This window comes from Diabrotica virgifera, chromosome 3, assembly GCF_917563875.1.
Source record: "Diabrotica virgifera virgifera chromosome 3, PGI_DIABVI_V3a".
In the NCBI taxonomy this organism is placed as follows: Eukaryota; Metazoa; Arthropoda; class Insecta; order Coleoptera; family Chrysomelidae; genus Diabrotica; species Diabrotica virgifera.
This window is the reverse complement of record NC_065445.1, coordinates 15,870,284-15,898,125: the sequence shown is the minus strand read 5'-3', so window position 1 is coordinate 15,898,125 and position 27,842 is coordinate 15,870,284. Positions and strand designations below refer to the sequence as shown.

At 31.4% G+C, this 27,842-nt stretch overlaps 1 protein-coding gene across 1 annotated transcript in view; it reads left to right on the top strand.

Moving 5' to 3' along the window:
* LOC114328968 (glycogen phosphorylase) overlaps positions 1-27,842 on the top strand; it is a 74,158-nt gene that overhangs the window by 20,045 nt on the left and 26,271 nt on the right. Inside the window, exons 2-4 of the mRNA XM_028277971.2 lie at positions 2,060-2,270; positions 20,923-21,240; positions 27,062-27,364. Of these exons, the coding sequence (XP_028133772.1) occupies positions 2,060-2,270; positions 20,923-21,240; positions 27,062-27,364 (832 nt within the window). The remainder of the gene's footprint in view (positions 1-2,059; positions 2,271-20,922; positions 21,241-27,061; positions 27,365-27,842) is intronic.

Below are 27,842 nucleotides of genomic sequence, written 5' to 3'. Positions count from 1 at the left end.
AAGTTTTTATTATATTATAATTTAAAAAAATAGCTAAAATGGGCATTTTAAATATCTTTAAAATGAATGCTTTAAAACTTTTTTGCAACCATTTGTAAAAAAGTTATGAAACAGCAAAATAATCATACGATTACTACTGTGTTTATACTTTTTTTTTAATTCTTTCAAAGCGTAGAAGTGAGTTTAAAGTACAAGCTAATTATTTACAAAAAAATATCGATTATCAGTTTAATAGTTATATTTTAATTAAAGATTATAAATATATTTTTTTGTAATTTACACGCGCTAAAGTAGAGTAACACAGTACTGTAGCTAACATTTTCACTCGGAGCGACGACCGGCCGCGTGATGTACACTTTTAATAAATAATGCATGCTGCGTGTCAGTCGCTTCGAGTGAACATTTTAGCTCCGACTCTGTATCAGGCCTACGTTTGCGCTAAAAATTACAAAAAAAGTGTTTTTAATCTTTGATTAAAATATAACCATTGCAGTAATTTTTGACATTCTTTGTGAGTAATTAGGTTGTACCATAGACTCACTTTTAAGCTTTGAAACAATTAAAACTAATTATAAACAACGGAGATTTCGTATATTTATTTTGCTGTTTCATAACTTTTTTGCAAATGGTTGGAAAATTGTTTTAAAGCATTCATTTTCAAGACCTATGAAATACGCATTTTAAGTATTTTTTTAAATTAGAATATAATGAACAATTTCTGAGAAATGTTAATTTGTTTATAACAATTTTTTTAAACATTTAAAGATTATGCAAAAAAATGAAAAATTTATATTTTGTCGACAAAATATTAAATAGGCATCACACCTTTTATAATCTTTCTAAGTTTGATCAATGTCTCATGATTATTTTGGTTGTTATTGCGACGTAAATTGTTAATTAACAATTGAATTGTTGCTAAAATATTCGTTTCATTTTCACTGGATTCTGAATTTATAATCTGTAACAAGAAAGCTTTTATTTCACCAAGCTATATAATTATTGATAAATAATTACGGGCCCAAAAAATTTATTTGAAAATTCGAGATTTTGTTGGGAAAACCCACATTTTCCGAGGAAAATTTTCGTCGGAGCAAATCGGGAAAAACATGTCTCTATGCAGAATTAAATTGGGGTGAATTTTTATTTGAGTGTTTTTGGTGTAAAGTTAAAATCTTCGGAGTTATAGAGCAATAATTGAAAAAAATAAGATTTGTCGGCGCCATTTTGTTTATAAAAAAAGTAGCACACTATATGCGGACTTTGCATACCTATATTAATAATATATAGGATCTTATAATTCGATTCCAGCAATAAAATTGCTGGTAAATAACCTTTCTTTGTACTTTACTAATTAGACCAACGTATTATAACTATTTTTTTTTTCAAAATAAAGATTATGCAAAAAAAGAAAAATTTATATTTTGTCGATAAAATGTTAAATAAGCATCTCATCTTTATAATCTTTATAAGTTTGATCAATGTATCATGATTATTTTGTTTATTATTGCGATCGTAATTTGTTAATTAACAATTGAATTGTTGCTAAAATATTCGTTTAATTTTCACCGGCTTCTGGAATTACAATCTATACCAAAAAAGCTTTGATGTCACTAAGTTATTGAATTATTGATTAATAATTACTTACCTAAAACTTTATTTGAAAATTAGAGTTTTTGTTAGGAAATCCCGCATTTTCCGAGGAAAATTTTCGTCGGAGCAAATCGTGAAAAACATATCTCTATGCAGAATTTAATTGCGGTGAATTTTTATTTGGGTGTTTTTGTTGTAAAGTTAAAATCTTCGGAGTTATAGAGCAATAATTGAAAAAAATACGATTTGTCGGCGCCATTTTGTTTATAAAAAAAGTAGCACACTATCTGCGGACTTTGCATACCTATATTATTAATATATAGGATCTTATAATTCGATTCCAGCAATAAAATTGCTGGTAAATAACTTTTCCATGAATTTTGCTAATTAGCCCAGAGTATATTCTTACTTTTAAGGATTATCTATAATTGAGTGTAAAATTAAATCTTACGACTTTTTTTTATTTCAGAGGGTGTATTACCTTTCACTTGAGTTCTACATGGGCCGTTCCCTACAAAACACAATGATCAATTTGGGAATCCAGACCCCCGTAGACGAGGCTCTCTATCAACTAGGGTTAGATATTGAAGAACTGGAAGATGTTGAAGAAGACGCTGGTCTAGGAAATGGCGGTCTTGGGAGGTTGGCTGCTTGCTTTTTGGACTCCATGGCCACTTTGGGTAAGTGTTCATTTTTGTATAAAAACATAAAAACACATAATAGCAAAATCTCATCAAAAAATAATACTCATCAACTTCTGAAGCTACTGTCACGTCCAGCTATCTAATTTTTATTTTTCTGGCATGTCATCGGGTGATCATCATATTTACAACCTTCTGTGTGGTAATTTGAAGAATATATTCTACTCTCTCATTTCACTCTCCTAAACCCCATGAATCTTACTTAATTGGGTGTAAAAGCTAAGAACACAAGAAAGGTATATGATGAGGAACAGCAAAACACAGTATTGTAAGAAATTCGTGTTTAATATAAAAATATCCCCTTATCGTATCTGGGAAAACATTTGAAAAATTTCAGAAAAACAAATACTCGAAATATCCCATTTTTAGCAAGTGACGGTAATATTGCCAATTGAAACGAAATTACTGAGGTATTAATAATATAATTTTGACCAATTCCAACGATTAAGAATACAAAAACAAATCTACTTAGAAACAACACTTTTAGTTAACAATTAGTAACTTCAAAATTTAGTGAAGAAGAAATTTTAAATGATGCTTTAATATCAACCAAAATTGCAATATCAAGGCCAGATAATATACCGGTTATATTTTTTTTATAAAATAATTAAAATAATATATTTGCTAATGTAGACAAACCTAGAACAAAATCAGATTCATAAAATATACACAGGTGCGGGAGCACGCCAAATAGAATTCTATTTTAGTGACGTCACGTTGCCTAGCAACCGTCTATTTTCCCATTATGAAATTCTATTTTGCGACGTCAGCAAAATAGAATTCTATTTGGCGTGCTCTGGGGCCAGTATCAAATGTCATATCGTCGATCTAATGAGCAAATTGCCTAAGAGCCGTTTTACATGACCGAGATTTACTTCGAAAATTATTTGAAGAATAATAACGGAAATTTATGTAGTAAAATTATACAATTTTTCCCTCGTTCCTTGTTTTACACCTACAGTAAAATCCTAATATAATTTTGTTGAAACGCATGCGTAGTCTGAAATGTGACTGACATTAAACATAATTTTGTTATAAATAAAAGGCCACTGATCAGCGAAAACTAAGAGGTAAAATAAGAAAAGAATAAATGTTAAATGACATTTTAAGGTTATGTTACAATACAACTTTCATTTGTTTATTTTTTTACTTTTAGTAATATAAAATATATTTGGACAGAGAACTAGAACAGTAAATTCTTGTACAAAAATAGTAATTTGAAGATTATATAATTATAGTAATAACACATGGATAACCAGTATAGAAATAGACTGGCTCTTGCAGCTCTCATAAACATCCAAGTAGGATGGGCGTTTTGGGCAGTAAATAAAAGATTTACGAAGAAAAAGCGGTCTACATGGACAAAAGAATGGCTACGAAGGAGGCAAGACATGTTGTAATCAACGAAGTTGTAATTATAAAGGAAAGGGTATGTTATCGTAAACACAAAGGCGTTATTTAACGTTCTGCGCAGAAACTCGCGCAGTTTACTCTGAAAACTTTCTAGAATATAGAACGGGTTCTAAATTTTTATATTGAGAATTATCATGGGAAATTTCAGAGTAAATCTTGTGTTTTACATCTAATATTTTTATTAGATAATTTTTCATGGTAGTTATCAGCGTCAATTTCGAAGTAAATTTCGGTCATGTAAAACGGCTCTAAGTCACAAATTGAAAATTTTACAGGAGAGACAAAAAACTTTTGAACAAAATCCGTATTAATAATAATAGTCAAAATATATTTATTTATGTATGTAAAGACTAAAAAAGTTTTGTACACACTTAAGACAACAGGTGAACATGGAAAGTGTAATTTTGAAATGTGTAAAACAAATAAATCCTAGCTGAGCGCTTTCGGCTTATAAAGCCATCTTCGGAGCTATGGTCAAAAGGTTCAAAATACCACTATGAAGAGAGATGGATCCCATGTACGATATACAAAAAATACTTCTATTACTTGTGCAGTTTTTAATGATGGAAAAAAATATAGAAAAAAACCTTGTCTGTCTGTTGAAAAAAGGCGGTCAATTCTTGCTGTTCGTCGGAAAAGTTGAAAAAAAATATATTACAAGCACAAAGGACTTTCACGTAATGTAGTTTTTCGTGAAAGTCCTTTGTGCTTGTAATATATGTTTTTTCAACTTTTCCGACGAACAGCAAGAATTGACCACCTTTTTTCAACAGACAGACAAGGTTTTTTTCTATATTTTTTTCCATCATTAAAAACTGCACAAGTAATAGAAGTATTTTTTGTATATCGTACATGGGATCCATCTCTCTTGATAGTGGTATTTTGAACCTTTTGACCATAGCTCCGAAGATGGCTTTATAAGCCGAAAGCGCTCAGCTAGGATTTATTTGTTTTACACACTTCAAAAGTACACTTTCCCTGTTCACCTGATATATTTATTTACTTACATTTTCTAACGTTTTCAATCAAAACAACTTCAGAAACACTGACATAGGCAATATTCGTCTGAATGGGAAAGAACGTTTGGACTTCAGCAAAATTCGTTTAGCAAAATTGGCGCGAAATAAAACAATAATGGCGCTTGTGGGAATTGTCAGGCGGTAGCTTTTACCGTCTACTACTATTGTTTGTTTTTTAACCAAGAGGAGTGATTCAAATTTACCGCGCTATAATGCTTGTCTCTAATTGGTCCAAGCGCAGGCAAGTTTACTCCACTGTTATTAAATTTTGACACTAATGACATTTATGGAATTTTGGCACTTCTGTCATTTTATAGGTTAATTAAGTATATCGGCGATTTTTTGTGTTTTCTGCATTATTCCTTTAATTTTTAGATTTTTAGTCTACTTTTATATAAAAACAGTTGTTTTTATAACTATTTAGCGATGTGTTAGTATAATATAATATGTATGGATTATCATCGAAAGCTGATATGATCAACGAAAAAAGAAGATGAATTTGGTGACTCTTCTAGTAACTTTCTTGAGTGTGAATCTGTCTTTTTAGTTTACTCCTCTTGGTTAAAAAATCAACTATAGATGACACCAAAAAACAATTTTCGGAAAAAATGGACTTAGACAATTTGCTCATACTAGTATACATGCTAAACTGTATACTTTTGTGGTATCTAAAATAAAATAAATTATTAATTCCTGAATAAAGTGGTTTCTTTCAGTATTGATTTCAGTACTACCAATAATCTACTTTACCCTGGGAGTAAGGGTCTACTGACTCTCAATTTGAGGACGTCTTCTTTATGTGTATATATGACGCTGTCTGTTTTTCAATGTGCTTCCAGAAGTTGTCATTCTATCGTTTTCATGGTCTTCTCACTGATCTTCTTCCTCTTGGGGAACCGTCTCTCGTCGTCTTTATTATCCTATTGGTTGTCATTCCATTCTGCTCTTCTGTTTCTTACCCAGTCATTAAAGTTCACCTCCTTGTATCTCCGCCGTATATTTATACATACTTCTAGCTGTGTCTCATAGTGCCTTGCCATCGATTTTTCGAAGGGTTTTCATCACTGTTGTTTCTATCATTATTTTTGTCCTTCCTCTCTGTGTGAGGTGTTTCTGTCGCTTATGTCATTATTCGTCTGATGATAATCGTGTATGATTCGGCTATTTTCCGATATTTTTATTTATCCATATCTTTTCATTCAGACAACCTGCTGTGATTCCCTTTGTTCTATTCACTTGATGTTCCACTTCTGTTTCGAGTTTTCCGTAATAGATAGTGTGCTATCTAGATAGTTAAACTCTATCAATTTTATCACATATGATACAGACACACAGTTCGTACAAATCTTTAACACAAGAAAGAAAAGAGTATTTTTTATTTTTCTCTTTTAGTATAGTCTTCTTCCGCATTTCTACGTCGCTCCATGCTAACCCTCCATTATATGAAGTAGGGCTGACTGCATTTCCTCTTTCGACAGGTTGTTGGGTAACTGCGCTAATTTTTGTTTTACCTCTTTTAATGACTGTGTGGTCTGTTCCTTATATTGATTTTGGAAACGAATTTAAAGTCGTTGGGTGCTAAATCTGGCAAATAGAGCGGAATTTAGACTGTAACCTAGTTTTTTGGCGAAATGGACCTTGACAGCTAGAGGATCCAGGAGGTCTCTGTCTACATTTCGGACCTCTTTTTGTGAACATTTTTTGGAGTCTTCGTAGAACCTCTAAATAGTAATATTAATTAACTGCCCGGTATTGTACCCATTTCATTTGATCATCACGTGACATTGCCTTAAATTTTGGAGTTGCCGTCTTCTCGGACGGGGCTCTTGGAGAGTTTGGAGTTTTCTACTGCATGAATTGCTGCTTGGTTCAGGCACAAACTGAAAAATCATATTTCGTCAAGTTATGACTCTTGAAAAAAAGTCTGAGTCATTATCGATACATTATAGATTCTCAATTAAAGTTTTTTGCAGTAGACATTAAAATCTTAAAACTATTGTAGCTGTTATTTTAAAGAATATACAGGGTGATTGATTAGTAGGGTAAAGCTCAATAGCTCCGCTATAGTAATAGATAGCAATAAAAGTTAATAACAAAAATTTTAGCCACCTTTGAGCTTCACATTACAAAATTAGTTAGAATGTTATAGGGTGTTCGATAACACAGTGGCAGACCAAACTTATGTTTTTTTAAATGGAACACCCTATATTTTATTTTAAATTCGAAATCCTGTTAACTTCTCCATCACAAAAATATAAAGGTTTGTTATGTTATACAGGGTATTTTCAAAGTTATAATTTTATATGAAAATCGTAACAAGTTCAACTCCCTGTATAAATAAAAATAAGCAAAACAACAATGGTTGATATTGCCAATTTTCTTTATATCAAATACAGGGTGAGTCAAAACGCAAGTACATTATTTTCTCAGTAATTTTAAATGGAACACCCTGTATTTTATATCACTATTGAAAAGTACCATTACCGTACTTTAATTTTTAGATAACATTCCCTATGTCTAAATTTATTAGTTTTCGAGATATTTTCATTTTTCAATGAACCAGTTTTGGGGTTACGTTAATAATGAAGTTTATAAAATACCTCCAACAACAAGGGATGAGATGAAAAATATAATACAAAGTGTATTTCGATGTGCTAATTTACAAATGCTCCGTAGAGTAAGTAGCTCATTCAATGATCGTTTTTAGGCGTACATAAATGTGTTAGGAGATAATTTTGAACACCTTATGTAATTAAATATTAAAAATATTTTATTAAAAGTAGCTTCTAATTTTTTCAAACATGTTTTTTTGCAAAATGTATTACTGATAAATTATGTTTCGTTCTTTATTTGTTACATTGTTACATTTACATACAAAAGTAGTGTTTAATTGTCTTCACAAAATATTGTATTTTGTGTTTGTGTGTTTTTTTGTAAAATTTATTACTAATTTTCTTTGTTTATTTGTTGCATTTACATAAAAAGATAGTTTTTATTTGTTTCAAAAATGTTGCATGTAGTGGTTGTGTTTTTGTTTGTAAAATGTATTACTAATAAAATATTTTTATTTCTTTATTTGCTACAGTGTTACATTGATTACCGGATTGATAATCGGTAATCTTCAATTGTCAATTCAGTCATGGCTTAAAATTTAGATAAATTTAAACACCTAAAATAATTTGCTCTGAAAAATTAAAATATATCGAAAAGTAATAAATTTGGGCATAGGGAATGTTATATAAAAATTAAAGTACGTTAATGTTACTTTTCAATAATGATATAAAATACAGGGTGTTCCATTTAACATTACTGAGAAAATAATGTACTTGTGTTTTGACTCACTCTGTATTTGATATAAAGAAAATTAGCAATATCAATAATTCTTAAAAATTTTGACAATAAATAAAAAAATATGGCATTAATAAACCATTGTTGTTGTGCTTATTTTTATTTATACAGGGAGTTGAACTTGTTACGATTTTCATACAAAATTGGTTATAACTTTGTAAATACCCTGTATAACATTACAAACCTTTATATTTTTGTGATGGAGAAGTTACCAGGATTTCGAATATAAAATAAAATATAGGGTGTTCCATTTAAAAAAACATAAGTTAGGTCTGCCACTGTGTTATCGAACACCCTGTAACATTCTAACTAATTTTGTAATGTGAAGCTCAAAGGTGGCTAAAATTTTTGTTATTAACTTTTATTGCTACCTATTACTATAGCGGAGCTATGTATTGAGCTTTACCCTACTAATCAATCACCCTGTATTATTGAAAATGGTTATTCATTTTTTATTTAATACACTCACCGGCAGAGAAAACGGGCACCCCAAAAAATGGGTCATTTTTAATGTCTTGTATTTCCTAAAGCTGATGTCCGATTTAAGTAATTTTTTTAATATGTTATAGCCTTATTCTTTATCAATATCGCTGTAATAATATTGTTGCTAGACAGGTACATTGTCATTGTATACAGGGTGTACGAATCAAACTGTGTTTTTTTCTCAAACTTTGGAACACCCTGTGGAATGTTCTAGCTTTTATAAAATACTAAAATTAAAACCCAACTATAGCCACAGATTTTCTTAACATTCTGTTTTTTTATTCATTCGCTTATGTTGGATAATAAAAAAGTTAAGCACTTTAATAACTACCCCTGTTTTTCGTTAATACAGGGTGTTTTTCAATAAGTACGGCAAGCTTTAAGGGGCAATTCTGCATGATAAAATAATGACAGTTTGTTTTATAAACTTATGCCCGCAAATACTTCGTTTCTGAGATAAAGGGGGTTGAAATTGTTCTTACAAACTGACGATTTCTTTATTGCTCTAAAACGGTTTGTGATATGCAAATGAAATTTGGTAGATTTTAAGAGCTAGTTATTGCGCATTTTTTGGCATACAATTGAGAATTTTATATTCACCATTGCCTGGTGGCAAGTATATAAATATTTTAGATATATCCCGTATGCACGCCAATGGTGAATATAAAATTCTCAATTGTATGCCAAAAAATGCGCAATAACTAGCTCTTAAAATCTACCAAATTTCATTTGCATATCACAAACCGTTTTAGAGAAATAAATAAATCGTCAGTTTGTAAGAACAATTTCAACACCCCCTATCTCGGAAACGAAGCATTTGCGGGCATACGTTTATAAAGCAAACTGTCATTATTTTATCATGCAGAATTACCCCTTAAAGTTTGCCGTACTTATTTAAAAACACCCTGTATTAACGAAAAACAGGGGTAGTTGTTAAAGTGCTTAACTTTTTTATTATCCAACATAAGCGAATGAATAAAAAAACAGAATGCTAAGAAAACCTGAGGCTATAGTTTGGTTATATTTCAGTATTTTATAAAAGCTAGAACATTCCACAGGGTGTTCCAAAGTTTGAGAAAAAAACACAGTTTGATTCGTACACCCTGTATACAATGACAATGTACCTGTCTAGCAACAATATTATTACTGCGATATTGATAAAGAATAAGGCTATAACATATTAAAAAAATTTCTTAAAACGGACATCAGGTTTAGGAAATACAAGACATTAAAAATGACCCATTTTTTGGGGTGCCCGTTTTCTCTGGCGGTGAGTGTATATTATAGTTTAATCCTCAAAATTTATATGTCAGAATGATGTAATTCCCAAATTTAAAAACCTTAAAATGACTATTTAAGTCGTAAATCATCACGATAAAAATTATCAAAACCAGTGTGGTTACGTATTATCCCCAGACGAATTTTGAACTCGATTATTAACATTTGAACTTTTATATTAATTTAAATATAAGTGGTCATAAAACTGATCTAGGCTTATTAATGAAATTTGGAAAGGTCATCAATGTGAGATAACTATAATCGATTCTATACCTTTTGATTCTATACCATAGTATTTTTTATTTGTACCAATTAGATTAAATTAATATTGGTACAAATTATTAGTTGATTTTTTTAATACCACTTATTTAATTTGTCTTGTTTAACCATATATTTTATATTAATTTTCGATTATAATAATTCTCCTGTAGATCCCATAAAACGGGGCGGAGAAGAGCTGCAACGAAAATTAAAAATATACGACCTGATAGTAAAAAGGCAGTACGGGAATGGGACCACAAAAATAAAATTTCCCTAGATCTACTGAAAAACAAATAAGGATTTGGGAAGAAGAAAGAATGCTCGAAGAATGATATTTCCTTTTTTAAAGAAAGCTGACACCACACAATGCACTAACTATAGAGAAGTACCATTATTAAGCTTTTACAACATATTGACATTATTAATCAGACAAAGACTCTCAAAATACATTGAAACTGAAATAGGCTATTACCAGAAGGGATTTAGAGAGGGAAGGTGAACAATAGCCACAATACACATAATCACACAGTCAATTGAGAAGTGTTACGAACATGATATCGGTCTACACATCTTTTTCATAGATTTCAAGCAAGCATTTATTAGTCTAATAAGACCCAGATCTAATAGAAGACATGAAAACCTAGATATCCCAATGAAAGTCATAAAGCTTACGAAAATGGCAATGGAATGATCGATGGCAGCAATAATAACAGATGACGGCATCTCCAAAAATATAGAAGTAGCAACTGGAGTATGACAGGGCGACTCTCTATCAACGTCACTATTTAATGTCACTATTGGGACCGTGCAAGTTCGGAAAAGCGACACCTGGTTTCATAGCTCAGCAACATTTTTTGCACTTTTAATTATATTGGCCAATTATATTAATTGGCTGGTTGCTTGGTCTTGGTTGCTAGATAATTGTCAATGCCATAGCCCAAAAAAATTATAAGAAGAAAAAGTAAGACTGAGGTTATGTTATTAAACGGTAAACAATTGTTTGTAGTAAATAAAACTAATTATTAAAATACAGTACTACAAGCAAAATACAATTAATATAATTTACTTTTATATAATAACTAGCTGACCCGGCAGACTTCGTACTGCCTCAATAGATAAAAACAAACTTTTGTATACATTAAACTTAAAATAAACAAAAGGAATTCGTAATTAATAAACAAAAAATGCTCGATGTGAATGAGGTTTTATTATTATTTTTAATTAATTACACATGATGTTTGAAATAATAAAGTTTAGTTAGAAGTAACAAAATAAAGTTTGTAGTGCAACAGTTACAATATTAAATTTGTTTATCTTATAATGAATATAACAGCTTTATTATATCTACATTCAAAACAACCTTCTATTTATGATTGGGTTCGGGGAGATTCCAAGTCTATAGGTGTTGATTAAATAAAATTAAATTCAATTAAAATTAAATAAAAAAGTAAATGAAGTCAATTAAAATTAAATGAAATTGAATAAACGTAAATAAAAATAACTAAAACTGAATAAAATTAAATACAAATAAATAAAATCATATTAACTTAAATACAATTAAATAAAGCTAAAAAAAAATTAAATAAAAATAATAAATAAATTAAAAAATATAATAAAATTAAATAAAAGAAAATATAGTCTAATAAAAATAAATAAAATTTAATAAAATGAAATAAAATAAACGAAAATAAATAAAATACTTAAATTAAATAAAATTAAACAAAATGAATTAAAATTAAATAAAATGTTATAATTTGCTGCTTGTTCTTTTCGTGTGCTCAGAATTTTTCTCCTGCTTACGGTTCCGTTTAGAGATATTTTTTGAAAATTTCGCAAGATTAAAAAATTCATATTTTGCCCAATTTGAGTCCCAAAGTTAAACTGTTCCACTTCTCTTCTATGAAATTTGTCGCTCGTTCTTCTTCTGTCCTCAGAATATTGCTAGGGCTTGAGATATTGTATTTCGGACACCAATTGTGCTAGAGAAAAAATTTTAGTACGGTTTTGCTCGGAATAGCAAGGAGTCTACCTACTTAATTTCATATGTTTCACGTCATTATTGTGAGAGTTACGGCGTCATGGGCAACCCCCTAATGACGTACGGGTATGAAATATAGACATCAACCTACTCCCAGTCCAGTCCAATATACCTGCAAAATTTCATAATAATCGGTCAAGTCGTTTCGGAGGAGTATGGTAACAAACACTGCGACCGGAGAATTTTTATACAGGGTGTAAGTAAATAAGTATGAAAAATTTTAAGGACTAATTCTACATGAAAAATTAATGCCAGTTTGCTCTATAAACATATATCCGCAAATGCTTAGTTTCGGAAATACGGGGTGTTGAAATTTTTATTTCAAACTGCCAATTTATTTATTGCTCTAAGACCAGTTGAGTTATGAAAATGAAATTTGGTGAGTTTTAGGAGGTAGTTATTACGAATTTTTTGACATACAATTTAGAATTTTGTATTCATCATTGGCGCGCCTACGGGCAATGGTCTGAATTATTTTAAAGAAAAAAATAGTACGCCACTGAGATATTTCGAATTAAAAATTATTTTTGTATTCCACGTTTAATTTTTGATAAAAAACCTTTCTTGCCTTTTTTCATATGGTAAATACACCGTTTTTATGCAGAAAAATAAAACATCTTGACGCATATTTTTCATTTCTTAATACATCATCAAGAACTATCCAATATAATAATACTAAACTAGGACAATAACAGAAAATATTACTAATACCATTTCAACTAGGTGCAAAGCTGCAAGAAATGTTTAAAATGATCTCCTTTACAGATAACAGAAGAATTTTATATTCATCATTGGCGCGCGTACGGGTAATGGTCTGAATTTTTTGAAGAAAAAAATAGTACGCCACTGAGATATGTCAAACTAAAAATCATTTTTGAATTCCTCGTTCAATTTACGACAAAAAATCTTTCTTTCCTTTTTTTCATACCAGGCGCCGTTTTTATCCAAAAAAATAAAACATCTTAACGCTTACCAAGTATTTGAGGTAGTTTTCATATGGATAGAAACTTAAACCGTTGATTGATAAATACGGATATTTTTATCAGTCAACCAGTATATTTATCAGTCAACGCTTAAACTTAGTTCAAATACTTTGTAAACGTTAAGATGTTTAATTTTTTTGCATAAAAACGGCGTCGCATATGAAAAAAAGGCAAGAAAGATTTTTTGTCGTCAATTGAACGAGGAATTCAAAAATGATTTTTAGTTTGACATATCTCAGTGGCGTACTATTTTTTTCTTAAAAAAATTCAGACTATTACCCGTACGCGCGCCAATGATGAATATAAAATTCTTCTGTTACCTGTACAGGAAATCATTTTAAACATTTCAGCAGCTTTGCACCTAGTTGAAATGGTATTAGTAATATTTTCTGTTATTGTTCTAGCTTAGTATTATTATATTGGATAGTTCTTGATGATGTACATATTAAGAAATGAAAAATATGCGCCAAGATGTTTTATTTTTCTGCATAAAAACGGTGCATCATATGAAAAAAAGGGAAGGAAGGTTTTTTATCATAAATTAGAGGTGGAATTTAAAAATAATTTCTAATTCGAAATATCTCAGTGGCGTACTATTTTTTTCTTTAAAATAATTCAGACCATTGCCCGTAGGCGCGCCAATGATGAATACAAAATTCTTAATTGTATGTCGTAAAATTCGTAATAACTACCTCCTAAAACTCACCAAATTTCATTTTCATAGCTTAACTGGTCTTAGAGAAATAAATAAATTGGCAGTTTGAAATAAAAATTTCAACTCCCCGTATCTCCGAAACTAAACATTTGCGGACATATGTTTATAGAGCAAACTGGCATTAATTTTTCATGTAGAATTAGCCCTTAAAATTTTTCATACTTATTTACTAACACCCTGTATAGAATGTCATTATACTTGAAAATGTCATCATTAACTTAAAGAGATGGCTTTTGAATGTTCTTGGATAACTGTTATTTGTATAATTGCAAATTATTAATTCAGTTAATAAATGTGATAATTTTTTCACTAACTATGTATTCAGTGATTGTAATAATTTATATGTACAACAAAAACTAATACTCAATCGAGAAAAGAGGAAAAGTGTTAAAGTGATTTTTTAATAATATATTGTTACTATGGAACGCTTACAATTTTGAACATCTTTAACAACAAAATACTTGGATCACAGAATATATTATCCTGATGTATTCTCGGCTTGGATCTTCCACAAATAATACACAATAAATAATTTTTTATTAAGTTCACGTCTTAAATCAATTATTTATCAAATACACTATTTATCAATATTATTTAATCAACAACTCAAAATATTCCCGATGCCATGTCAAATATTTAAAATTGTCACTGTCTGACTGACAATATGCTGACTGACAATATTCTATTCGACTGAGTGCGTTGTAAGACAAAGATAGATTTGGAAAATATTACCACGGACATTGTGTTCATTTTTTTCGAATCCTGAAAAAACCAATAAATATTTTTGAAAAATTTAAACGCAGAATGAAAGACTACATTATTATCGAGGCCCGAAAGTCCCTTAGAATAAATAAAAAGGATTTTGAATAAGATATTTGAAATTAAAAATCACACTAAATTTTCTGTTAGTTTTTCACCCCTGTAACTTATTAAAATAAACATTATAGAAGTTCTCAGGGATTTTCGGCCCTCGCTAATAACGTAATCTTTCATTCTGCGTTTAAATTTTTCAAAAATACTAATTAGTTTTCTCAGGATTCGAAAAAAATGAATCCCCATTTGAATAGCATTGCAGCCGAAAATACGTACCCATCCCCTTAAGAAGATGGGAGTTAAAGAATGGATAACCATACGCAAAGCAGGAACTAATGGAGAAATATTTAAGAAGACGCCAAGTCACACAACCAATTGTAAAACCAAAATGTTAATGCGGAGTGATTCCCCGTGACAAATGAATAAAAAGAATGTGTGTGTACTTTGTACGCACGTAAGAAGATATTCTTCTATTATATAATAGGTAATTTAAACGAAGTAAATATACTTAAAAGGTTATTTGTACTTATTTTATTTAAAAATCAAATCAAAAAAACTTTCTTATCTACCACTTTCAAAAAAGAAGAATATCTTCAAAAATTATATAATAATATACTTACAATCATAAAATCTATAAAAAAAAAATAAAAAAATAATAACTTGCTTGGGGCTTGAACCCACTTCACGTCTACCGCGCCGTATGAAAGTTGACGCCATTTCAAACTGCACCAAACTCTCTTATACGTCATGTGGGAATATACACAAACCAAACGTTTACACCATAAATTTATATGAATTTAATAAAATTATTAGTTTGATTTTTGTCGAAATAAAATACAACAAAATATAGAGTAAGAAAACGATATATGAGATGAAGATTTGTAGAAAGTTTGTTCGTAATCAGATTATGTAAATTAAAGCATTGCCTACTAATAGGTAACTACATTATTTTGTTTACATTTTCCAAATAGATAGGTATTGAAACTATTAGGTATTTCCAACTGAAACATTTAGAATTACGTACCTGCGGCTTTTCAAAACTATTTAAAAAGCCACTATAATTATAAATTTGATTTTATTTCTGTCCACACATCAATAAAAACTAATATTATACAATATTTTTGTTTACCGATAACCTCCATATTGAACAATAATTATTGACAGATCATTTCAAAATTTCAATACCCAATCAGAGCCCGTATAACAACTAATACCATACTGTCGGTGTGCGCATGCACGCGGATCAATTAAATTTTACCCTCAATCGATTCGCCGCTAAAGAAGAATATCTTCAAAAAAGCTCAAAGAGAGCGGCAATCACTCCGCTATTATAGGAGTGTAGAGGCTATGATGATGATTATAACAGTATTTAATTTGATTCTTATCAAATTTTATTTTGTATCAACATTTAGAGGAGTTGAAGTATCTTACAGGCATGTGAAATAATTGCAATATCACGTTTGATAAAAATGATGTAGGGTAGCGCCTGTTAACGCAAAAATATATTCTACAAAGGTCAAAAGCCATTAATAGATCAAGAGTGACTACATCAATACTCAGTTTTTAATACACGATAACCCCTTGTTATCATGTATTTATTATTGAACACATATTTTATTTATACTAGTTCTTGTTTTCTTTATAGTTAAAAATATTCTATTTTGAATGACACTAAACTGTAGAAATTTTACTTGATTATCATTTTTTACGTCAGTATTTACGTGTGTGCAAAGATCATGTGGAATCTACGACATTAATTGTTTTCCCTTTTTCATTTTCTAAAGAATTTAGACCTATATTGTTGCTCAGTTAAGTGTACAAACTTTTTCTGAAAATTATTAGCAACCGGTTGACTTACAAAATGGATAATTACCATTCGATAGAAGAGGCTGGCTTCCGCAAAGGATATATATATATATATATATATATATATATATATATATATATATATATATATATATATATATATATATATATATCTGTATCTATATAGTATCTATATATGTCTGTATATATATAGTATCTGTTGACAATGAGACCATTTATAGAGAAGGCACATTAATACTAACTACCCGTATAATCCCCGTATATTCTTGTATTCGTAGACTATAAAAAGGCATTTGACATTAACGATATGTGGGTCACAGAACAAACTATTTATATTCTAGAATGGATTCACAACTATGATAGCTCAACTAGAAATACAAATCCCATTCCCATATGTAAGAGTTTTACATGACGACATAATATCGCCACAGCTTAGCTTAGATTTAATCTAGCTCTAGAAGACGTCTTCAAACTACAAATTGGTTAATGTATGGCATCAACGTTAATGGCAACAAGTTAAACCATCTCAAATTCGCTGACGACATCGTTATTATAGCGAACACATTCGAGGAATTGACAAACAGAAGCAAAGTGCAGAAATCACTAGACTATCTTTCCTATCATGACATATGGATATCAAACCTGACCCTAACCAAGGCAAATATGAACAAACTAGCCACAACAGAAAGGGCAATGGAAAGAACATCGTTTGGTATACGACTGTCAGAAAAAAAGAGGAACGACTGGGTCACAGGGCCGTAAGTACGATGTTGGGGCCCCCGGGGCAAACGTGATCTGGGGCCCTGGAGGTTTACCCACCAGCGGAAGGGGGGGGGGAGGTCCGGAAAAGTGTTTGATATTTAACCCCTTGAAAACGCATTTTAATGCATTCCATGACAGGAGTTTCCTTATGGTCAGAAAATAACCAGCAAGGAATATACTAACAACAAGGAATATACTAATCAATCTTGATTTACTCAAAATTAAATATTTTGAAGTTTAACTATTATGTTTTCCTTGTTGTTTGTTTGGGTTTATATGACTGCGGACACTAAATCCATTCGCCGATTTTAGGATTTTTTACTTTATTAGTCATTTTTTCGTATCTTATCCTAATGGAAGGGGAGCAAAGTATGCTAAATGTGCAGTCACTCGAGCGCTTTGGGGACCTATTGGGTTGTGAAGAGTAGAAACTAAGTCAAGTTTTCCATTTTAGTGGGGACTTGTCCATTTTTAATTTAATTTTCCATTTCCAACAATAGTTTTTTTAGATTATAGCGCCATCTATCCATAATTCGAAAAAATGTCTCGAATAAAAGTTACTTATTTTACGTAAGGAATCCAAATCTGCAATAAAACATGGGGGCTCCCATTTAAGATTTTAAAGTAACCCCCCACCCCACCTCCGTGGGGGTCGTGTTTGGTGCCATTCGATAGATTTTTCAAAAATATTGAATATGTGCATTTTTCAGTTTTTCGATCTGAAAATATTAAATTTACCCCCCACCCCTCTCCGTGGCAAGTCGTGTTTGGTATCATTCGATAGATTTTTGAAAAATATTGAGTAGGTACGTATTTTTTAGTTTTTCGATCTGTCATCCATTTCGCGAAATATTCGATTTTTTCTTGTGAAACTTTGGGACTCACCCATTTCCTTACGCCCCTCTCATATCGTCAGATTTTTGAAATATACAGTGTTTTGCATGTACTTAATTTACCTTATCTTAATCTCACGATTTCGAGTTTTTCTAAGGATAGATTTTTTTTTTCGCCCCCCCCCCTTAACGAACTCCCCTGCATTAAGATCCAATATATGGTAGAGGTACATTTTCGGGGTACAAGGTTTCTTCCCATGTAATAATTTGTCGCGCTCGAGTAACTGCAAAAATCCCCGCTTGGGCTCCCCTACCATAAAACTAATACTAATTAGTCCAGGGCCCATCTGTTTTGAGATGGACGTTGAGAGGTGACTCAAATTTTTTTGCAGAAATTGCTTGAAAATAAATCAAATAATAATATTTGAGTTATCCTCCCTCTCAAAAAGGTCCGGAACATTGTTTAAATAATTAAAATGTCAAAAAATGAAGGAAAAATTCGATTTTTTTCTTTGTTTTTTGATTATAACTTTAAAAGTATTCATTTCCCAGAAAAGATGTACTAACATAAAAGTTGCGTAATTAAATTTCCTACAATATAGAATTAGTTAAAAGTTAAAAAAATAGTCACCATTGTTGCAAAATAGCAATAATTGCGAAAAAAACCATACAAAAACAAGTATTCGCATTTTACGTTTTCAACCATTTATGCTAAACTTATGACCTTCATATTTCACCCAGAAAAACTTTATGATACAGTAAAACAATACTGTAAATTTCATTAAGATCGGTTCAATAGATTTTGCAAAATAAATTTTGCAATCCAGCTTTCGCAAAAACAATTCATTTTTTCAAAATGTTACAGGACTGAAAATAAAGCAGATAGCAAGTTGAATTTTTTTTTGCGCATAGAAGTGTACTGTACCTTTCATTTGCAATTTGCAAAATTAAAATCGATTAACTACCACGGCGTCAGGAATTTTTTTAAATAAACATTAATTATTGGTGCTACGCGCAGGACAGCGGTGTTCGATTCACATGAAGTTGATTTCCACCAAAATTTCTTCCAATCTTCATCTAATATATTATTTTCTTACTCTATATTTTGTTGTATTTTAATATTTTAATTCCACAAAAATCAAACTAACTTTATTATTGTTTGTGAAATATTGTTTAAACAATTGTATGTGTTTAAAAATAATAAACTTTTATTCTCAAGTTAAAATATATGAACAAAGTTTTTGCTAAAAAAAGTGTTATTTCAAAGGATAGAGTATGTGTTTTTATTTTGCAATAAACAAATTTATTTATTTATATCGAAATGTAATAAAAATTAAAATGTATCAATAATTATCAAAGGTCAGTGGAATGCCCAATGAGAGCAAACTATCCGGTGTCCTGCGCGCAACACCAATAATTAATGTTTATTTAAAAAAAATTCCTGACACCGTGGTGGTTCATCGATTTTAGTTTTGCAAATTGCAAATGAAAGGTACAGTACATTTCTATAAGCAAAAAAAATTCAACTTGCTATCTACTTTATTTTCAGTCCTGTAACAGTTTGAAAAAATGAATTTTTTTTGCGAAAGCTGGATTGCAAAATTTATTTTGCAAAATCTATTGAACCGATCTTAATGAAATTTACAGTATTGTTTAACTGTATCATATAGTTTTTCTGGGTGAAATTTGAAGGTCCTAAGTTTAGCATAAATGGTTGAAAAACGTAAAATGTGAATACTTGTTTTTGTATAGTTTTTTCCCAATTATTGCTATTTTGCAACAAGGGTGACTATTTTTTAAATTTTCAACTAACTCTATATTGTAGGAAATTTAATTACACAACTTTTATGTCAATACAACTTTTCTCGGAAATGAATACTCTTAAAGTTATAATCAAAAAACGAAAAAAAAAACGAATTTTTCCTTAATTTTTTGACATTTTGATTATTTAAACAATGTTCCGGACCTTTTTGAGAGGGAGGATAACTCAAATATTATTTGAATTATTTTCAAGCAATTTCTGCAAAAAAAATTGAGTCACCTCTCAACGTCCACATGTACTAATATTTTTACAGATGGGCCCTGGTCTAAATATTAATATCTACTAAATAATTCTACTAATAAATAATTCTTTTTGTATTTTTTTTTAATAATTTTTTTATATATTTTTTTTGTATTTTTTTTAAATGATGTTCTCAGGGTTCCACAGCAAAAACAACAACATTTTTCAAAAGTCTAATAAGTCAGGAACATAGATGGTGCTAGTAGCATCTTTGGTAATTATTTTGATAATTACCCGGAAAGGATGAAAGGATTTGATTTCAGTTCAGTGCCTCTACCCAGGGCCCGTATTCCGTGCACTGTAGATATCTACAGTCGCCTTCTATCGATGTCAATTGTCATGAAAATATTTGAATTTTTAGCTTTAATTGAATTATTTTCTAATTTTGCTAGGTTATACTCTGATGCTGAAGTGACACTTAGTAAAACAAGAAAATATTTGAATTAAAACTAAAAATTCAAATATTTTCATGACAATTGCCATCGACAGAAAGCGACTGTAGATATCTACAGTGCACGGAATCTAGGCCCAGGTGCTCCGATGAGGAAACGGTTATTCCGAAATACGTATAAGCACGTAGTAGAGGCTCTCTGTACTGTAATCAAATCGTAACCATCTTTTCTTTTCGTTTAGCAACATTTTTCTTTAGCCCTTTACTTAATTCTATGTTTTCCTTATACGAGTACATACTTATTCGTTACCGGTATCTAGAGAGTTAAACCAATTATTATTATGTACGAAGTATAGTCACTATTTATATTTATTTTTCTACATACTACATGTGTCTATTTTTTAGGTATGGCGGCTTATGGTTACGGTATCAGATACGAATACGGCATTTTTGCACAAAAAATCGTCAACGGCGAACAACAAGAAGAACCTGACGATTGGTTGAGATACGGTAACCCATGGGAAAAGGCCAGGCCCGAATACATGCTTCCAGTAAACTTCTACGGCAATGTCATCGACACACCCGAGGGTAAAAAATGGGTGAACACTCAAGTAGTTTTCGCTCTTCCCTACGACAATCCCATCCCTGGATACCAAAACAACGTGGTTAACACTTTAAGGCTGTGGTCTGCTAAGTCACCTGTTGATTTTAACTTGAAATTCTGTAAGTAGTGCTTTTAACACTTAATTTAGGTATTTAGTTTTTATTTTAATTTATTTGCACTTATTTTTAATTTATTTATACTCAACACCATTTATGTCTCGACAATAATACGCCCTTATCAGACTTTTCGATACAATTTACAAACTCCCAGCTTAAGAGCGTACAAGTAATGCCCGTTTTATTATTCAGACTGCCTGAACGGTTTAATTAAATTGATATGTATTTTGAATGCCCCTTTTGTTCTCGAATTTTGGCAAGGACCCTTCTAGAACAGGTACCTGTTTGTGGAATGAACAGAACTGTTTCACACAGACATGGTGGCGTCTCTATTAAACACCGACTTCAGGTGGAAATTTCTCGATCCCTCTAGCGGTAAAAACTGGTTTATTGGGTGACCAGCGTTACAATATATGGAAGAAAAACTTACAATAAAAAACTTCTCATTAATAAAGGATTAAAAATTTCAGAACGTTTTCGAACTTCCAGGCCATCATCAGTGAAAAGTAATTGAAACTAGCCACAGAGCAACGTCTCATAAACCTCATATTTACTTACCAAGCTCAACAGGTCTTGAAAGCCTAGAGCTAAAATATAATTAATTCGAATTAATACTTATATAATTACAAAACTTGTATTTGGCTTGGTTTCTTGTCCAACTACATATCCTCATTGGTTTCAGGTTCATCTTTGGCATTCTTTTCGTTTCCATTCTCATCACGTGATCCATCCATCTCCCTCTCTCTGCCTTTATGAAGCGACGGATGCTTGGTTCGTTATACAATTCATCTATTGAGAAATTCACACCAAGAATGCAGTACGGCTAAGATAGGGCAATACATTTTTTCTAATGGGGAATAAGCCCACAGGGTTGTCGGTCTTCACCAGTTGTTGATTGCCACAGGAACTGTGGCAATACTGAATGCGCATTCCTATCTTAACCGTACTGCAATCCCAGTGTGAATTTCACGTTAGCTCCCTGTTTGTTCATCGCACCCAACCTTCCACCGTGTTTTTGCCACCATATATAGCTCTGAGCGTTTTCCTTTCCCATATTTCCAATTTCTCCTTATTTGCTTTTTCATTGTCCATACTTCGCTATCATACGTCATTGTGTGCCTTATTACCGTTTTATATATCCTCAACTTTGTTGTTATCGATATTTCGATTTCATCAATGGTTTTAGGCTTCCCATATTTTAGGTCCCTTTGCCAGTCTGGCATTCAGTTCCCATTCTCCATGAATTTTCTCTTCTATAATATAACTCCCAAATACGTAAAATGGACCACTCTGTGGAAGTTATATTCCCTTGATTCATTAGATATGAAAGTAAACTGTCCCTCTTCTTTTTGTTCTGTATTTCCGGGTATCATGTACTTTGACTTTTCCTGGTTTATTTCTAGGTCAAAGTATTTTGACCTATTTTCTAATCTTTTATAACATTCTTTTCGTGTTTTCGTTAGAACAGTAAGATCATCAGCGAAAGCCAGACATTGATGTTCATTGTTGAAGATGGATCCGATCGTTTTAACTCCGCTATTTCTGATTATTGTTTCCACTACCAAATTAGAAAGCACCGTGGATAACCGATCCCCTTGTCTAAGACCTCTGTCCACTTCAAATTCATCCGAGGAGAATCCTCTCCATACTACATAATTTCGTGTGCTATTCAGAGCCATTCTTACTAACCAAACCAGTTCTGCGGGTATGTTTAAGGAGCACACCTTCTTATACCATCCTACATACATACATATATCAGCGCTAACAGGCCTTATAGGCCTACGGCTTCTAAATTCTGGATAATATTTCTCCATTCTGTTCGGTCCTCTGCACTCTTTCTCCAGTCCTTCACCCCGATTTCTTCCAAATCCCTCTCTGCAGCCTCTAACCATCTCTTCCTTGGTCGACCTCGTCTCCTTTTTCCCAATGCTCTGTCATTCAATATTCGTTTGACGTTTCTAGTTTCTGGCATTCGAGTAATATGTCCCAGCCATCTAACTCTTTGGGCTCGTATTTTTGTCGTTATTTTTGGTCTCCCATACATCCTCATTACTTCTTCATTTGTTCGTCTCCTCCAGGTTTTCTCCGCTATCTGTATACCTCCAAAAATTTTTCTCAGGATCTTCCTTTCCCATATCTGTATCTTCTTCTCCTCTTGTTGATTCATTACCCACGTTTCGCTCGCATACAACACTGTGGGCCGTATTATCGTTTCATACATTCTGATTTTCGCGTTTATTGATACATTTTTTGCTTTTAATATCGTGTTTAAGGCACCCACAACTCGACTTCCCTTCAATAATCTTTTATCTATTTCTTTTTCTTCCCTTCCAGTACTGGTTACAGTCACTCCCAGGTATTCGAATTCTGCTACTTCCTTAAATTTATATTCATCTCCTTCTCCTTTCATTTTTATATAGTTATCCTCTTTATTTATATCTCCTTTCATTACCATGTATTGTGTTTTTCCTTGGTTGATTCTTAATCCATACCTTTTTGCTTCCGCTTCGAACTTTTGGAATATTTTTTGGAGATGTTCCTTTGTTCTTGTTAGGATGACTAGATCATCAGCGTAAGCTATAAACTGCTGTCTGTTGTTAAATATGGTACCGCTTGTATTAATTTTTATCCTTCTTACTATGTGTTCTAGTACCAAGTTAAATAAGTCTGTAGATAGAGGGTCACCCTGTTTCAGTCCTTTATTTACTGTGAATTGTTTTGAAAAATTTCCTTCCAGTGTTATCCTGTTTTTTGTATTGTTGAGCGTCATTCTCACTAATTTAACCAGCTTTCCTGAAATACCCAAGGATCTCATTGCTTCATATAGCATATCTCGGTCTACTGAGTCGTAAGCCTGTTTAAAGTCAATGAACAACATGTGTAGTCCCAAATTTTGTTCGTAGCTGTTGTTCTGTATTAGTTTTAATAAACATATTTGATCTGTTGTTGATCTTCCTGGTCTAAAACCTCCTTGGTATTCTCCAATGATCTTATTTACCTCCTTTTGCAATCTATTTCGGATGATTTTTGCAAGTATTTTATAGGCCACTTCTAATAGCGATATTCCTCTATAATTTTCGCAACTTGTTTCATCACCTTTTTTGTAGATTGGACAGATGAGTGCATTGTTCCATTGTTGCGGCATTTCCTCTTTTTGCCAGACTGTTAATATAAGTCGGAAAATTTTTTCTTGCAGCTTTTCTCCTCCTACTTTAAAAATCTCTGCCGGAATTCCGCTTTCTCCTGCGCTTTTGTTATTTTTTTGCTTCAATATTGCTTCTTTTACTTCTTGTAGTGTAGGTTCTTCTTCACGTTGTTGTTCTGTGTTATCCTATTCATGTTGTTTTATTTCCTGGGGTTCTGCTTGTTTATTTTCATTTAATAGTTCTTCAAAATACTCCGCCCATCTGTTCAATTTTTCTGTTGTTTCTCCTAAAAGCACACCGTCTTTACCTCTACAATAACTTGTTTTACTCTTTGCAGTTCCTCGAGATTTTTTTACTTCTTGGTAGAAATTTCTTATTTCCTTGTTTACGTATGATTCTTCTATTGTTTTCAACTGTTTGTCAAGATGTTCTCTTTTCTTTTTTCTGCAGATTTGTTTTACTTCTCTTCTTGCCATTTTATATTTTTCTGTAGTATCCTGTGTATTATTTTTGTCTTTTTCTATTTTTGCTTTATTTCTACGTATCAATGCTATTTTACAATCCTCGTCAAACCAGTCTCTTCGTTTCTCTGCTTGTACTTTTCCTAGACATAGTTCCGTTGCTTCTGTCATCGCTATCTGTATATTCCTCCATTCTTCATCAATATCTTCTGCGGTGGGGTAACGAAGTCTTTTATTTATCTCTGCCACAAATTTGTTTGCCGTTTTTTCTTCTTTAAGTAATTCTATCTTGTATGTTAATCTTTCTTTTGCTGTTCTTGGGTTTCTTGGCAGCTCTTGTTTAAGTTTGGCTATCGTTAGAATATGATCGCTATTGGTATCTGCCCCTCTGTAGCTTCTGGAATCGGTAATTGCTCTGATATGTTTACTTTCTATTAATACGTGGTCTATCTGGTTTTTTGTCCTTCCATCTGGAGATATCCAAGTTATCTTATGAATATCCTTATGGTCAAATCTTGTGCTTACAATTTTCATTTTATTTTCTGTTGCAAATTCAATTAATTTTTTCCCATTTTCATTTGATTCCTTATGCAAACTTTTTCCACCCGTTATACTTCTGTAAATCTCTTCTCTTCCTATTTTGGCATTCATATCTCCTACGATTATCTTTATGTCATATTTCTGAATTTTATCCATCAAATTACTTAGCTTCTCATAGAACTCTGTCTTGGTTTCTAGGTCTTTTTCTTCAGTGGGGGCATGTGCATTAATGATGCTAATTTTTCTGTACTTTCCTCTTATACCATCCTACACTTGTTTAAAATCTACATCATGAAGGGATACCTTATATTCTTAGCAGGTAGTATGGATTTCTTTTAGTGTAAAAAATCTGATCTATTAATAATTCTAAAACCAGCCTGATACTCATCTAGTTTATCTTCAGCAGAACTTTAGATTGCATATTGAAAATCTTATGGGGCTATCCTAGTGTAAAAGTACGAAATTCATTCACTTTTTTGTGAATTTCTAAAATAGAAAGTACTGTACCAATTGTTTTGAAATTTGCATGAGCATTTATTATAAAAAGAAGTATGTACATGTAAAACAATTTTCATAAAAAAATATTAAAAATTAAACGATTTATGCGCCATCTACTGGAACCGTAAAAATAAAAACATATCTCCATTGCTGCAGTGCTTGGGACCAATAGAGATCCTGAAACATAAAATTTCAAAGTTATTATTGAAATATAAGTTATTTTCTATACCATCAACTAGGGGTTTTTGATCGGATAAAACATGTCAATTTGGCGGTTTTTGAAACTGAAAATGTTTTAGCTAATTAAAAAAAAAATTCAACACTTCGTAAATTCTCCAAATTTTAATATTTTTCAAAAATCCTAGTTGATGGTATAGGAAATAACTTATATTTCAATAATCACTTTGAAATTTTTTGTTTCAGGATCTCTATTGGTCCCAATCACTGCAGCAGTGGACCTATGTTTTTATTTTCACGGTGCCATTAGATGGCGCATAAATCGTTTAATTTCAATATTTTTTAAAAAAATTGTTTTACATATTATAATATGTACAGCTGGTTCCAAAAAAACTGATACGACTCTTAAAGCGTATTTTGTAGAAAATTGAGCAGTGTACTTTCTTCTTCTTCTTCTTTTTGTTTTTGTCTCGCTGCAAGGCAATTACCAGCACGATTTATAGGCGATCTTGATGTAGTCTGGCTCTAAGCCATATCAAAATCGCTGACTATGTTCTTGTAAAAAGCTTTTGATGAGGTGTGATATAATGAATGAGTTTAATTATATTTAGTTTATTATATTTTGAAGGATAAATACTTATTAGTTACATACTGTCACTGTCACTGTCACTGCCAAATCTTAAAATTTGTCAGATAACTTCAACCTCAAAAAATGGCTGTTTATTTGTTTATTTTATTATTTGTCTTTCATAATAAATATAATATGTCAGACCAATCATACACTGCTCAAAATGATCAAATCTTACTAAGAGTCGTATCAGTTTTTTTAGGAACTAGCTGTACTTCTTTTTATAATAAATGCTCATGCAAATTTTCAAAACAATTGGTACAGTGCTTTTTTATTTTAGAAATTTCCAAAAAAGTATATGAATTTCGTACTTTTACACTAGGATAGCCCCTTAAATTAGACTTTTAGTTTGACTTATGTTTTTTCTTTTTTAGTTAACGATGGTGACTATATTCAAGCTGTGCTCGATAGAAATCTCGCTGAAAACATATCAAGAGTATTGTACCCTAATGATAACTTCTTCGAAGGCAAAGAACTCAGATTGAAGCAAGAGTACTTTATGTGTGCTGCAACACTACAAGACATCATCCGAAGATTCAAATCGGCCAAGTTCGGTACACGGGAAGCTACCAGAACCAACTTCGATTTGTTACCTAGCAAAGTTGCTATCCAGTTGAACGATACTCATCCTTCATTGGCCATTCCGGAGTTGATGAGAATTTTGATTGACATTGAGGGTGAGTATTGGAGTTATTATTTGAAAATTTACCATTAAAAATTACAAAATCAGTGTTTAAAATAATTAACCGCGGCATAATGTGTATCTCTAGTTGTAAAATGTTCAATAACAAATTCAAAAATTATTCAAAATAATTTGACCATGAGCTTGGGTGATGGTTTTGCTTTCATCAAATTCAGAAACTGTAGAGTGACATCCCTCAACATACCACAAATGATTTAACTTCAATAAAAAAAAAATAACAAAACAAAACGTTTAAAATCCTTGAATCATTTTTTAATATATTGTAACAATCAAACGAGCGATTCGTATTTATATACGACTTTATTAATTTATTTGTACAAGTTTTCTTTACAAACTCTCGCTTAAAACTAAAAACTATTTACAAAATTCGCTCCTATATAAACACCAGCCGTTTTTTCTCGAAGATTCTGCCCATCTCTAGTTAGTGTCGCGACATTCGGAGAATTGCTCGT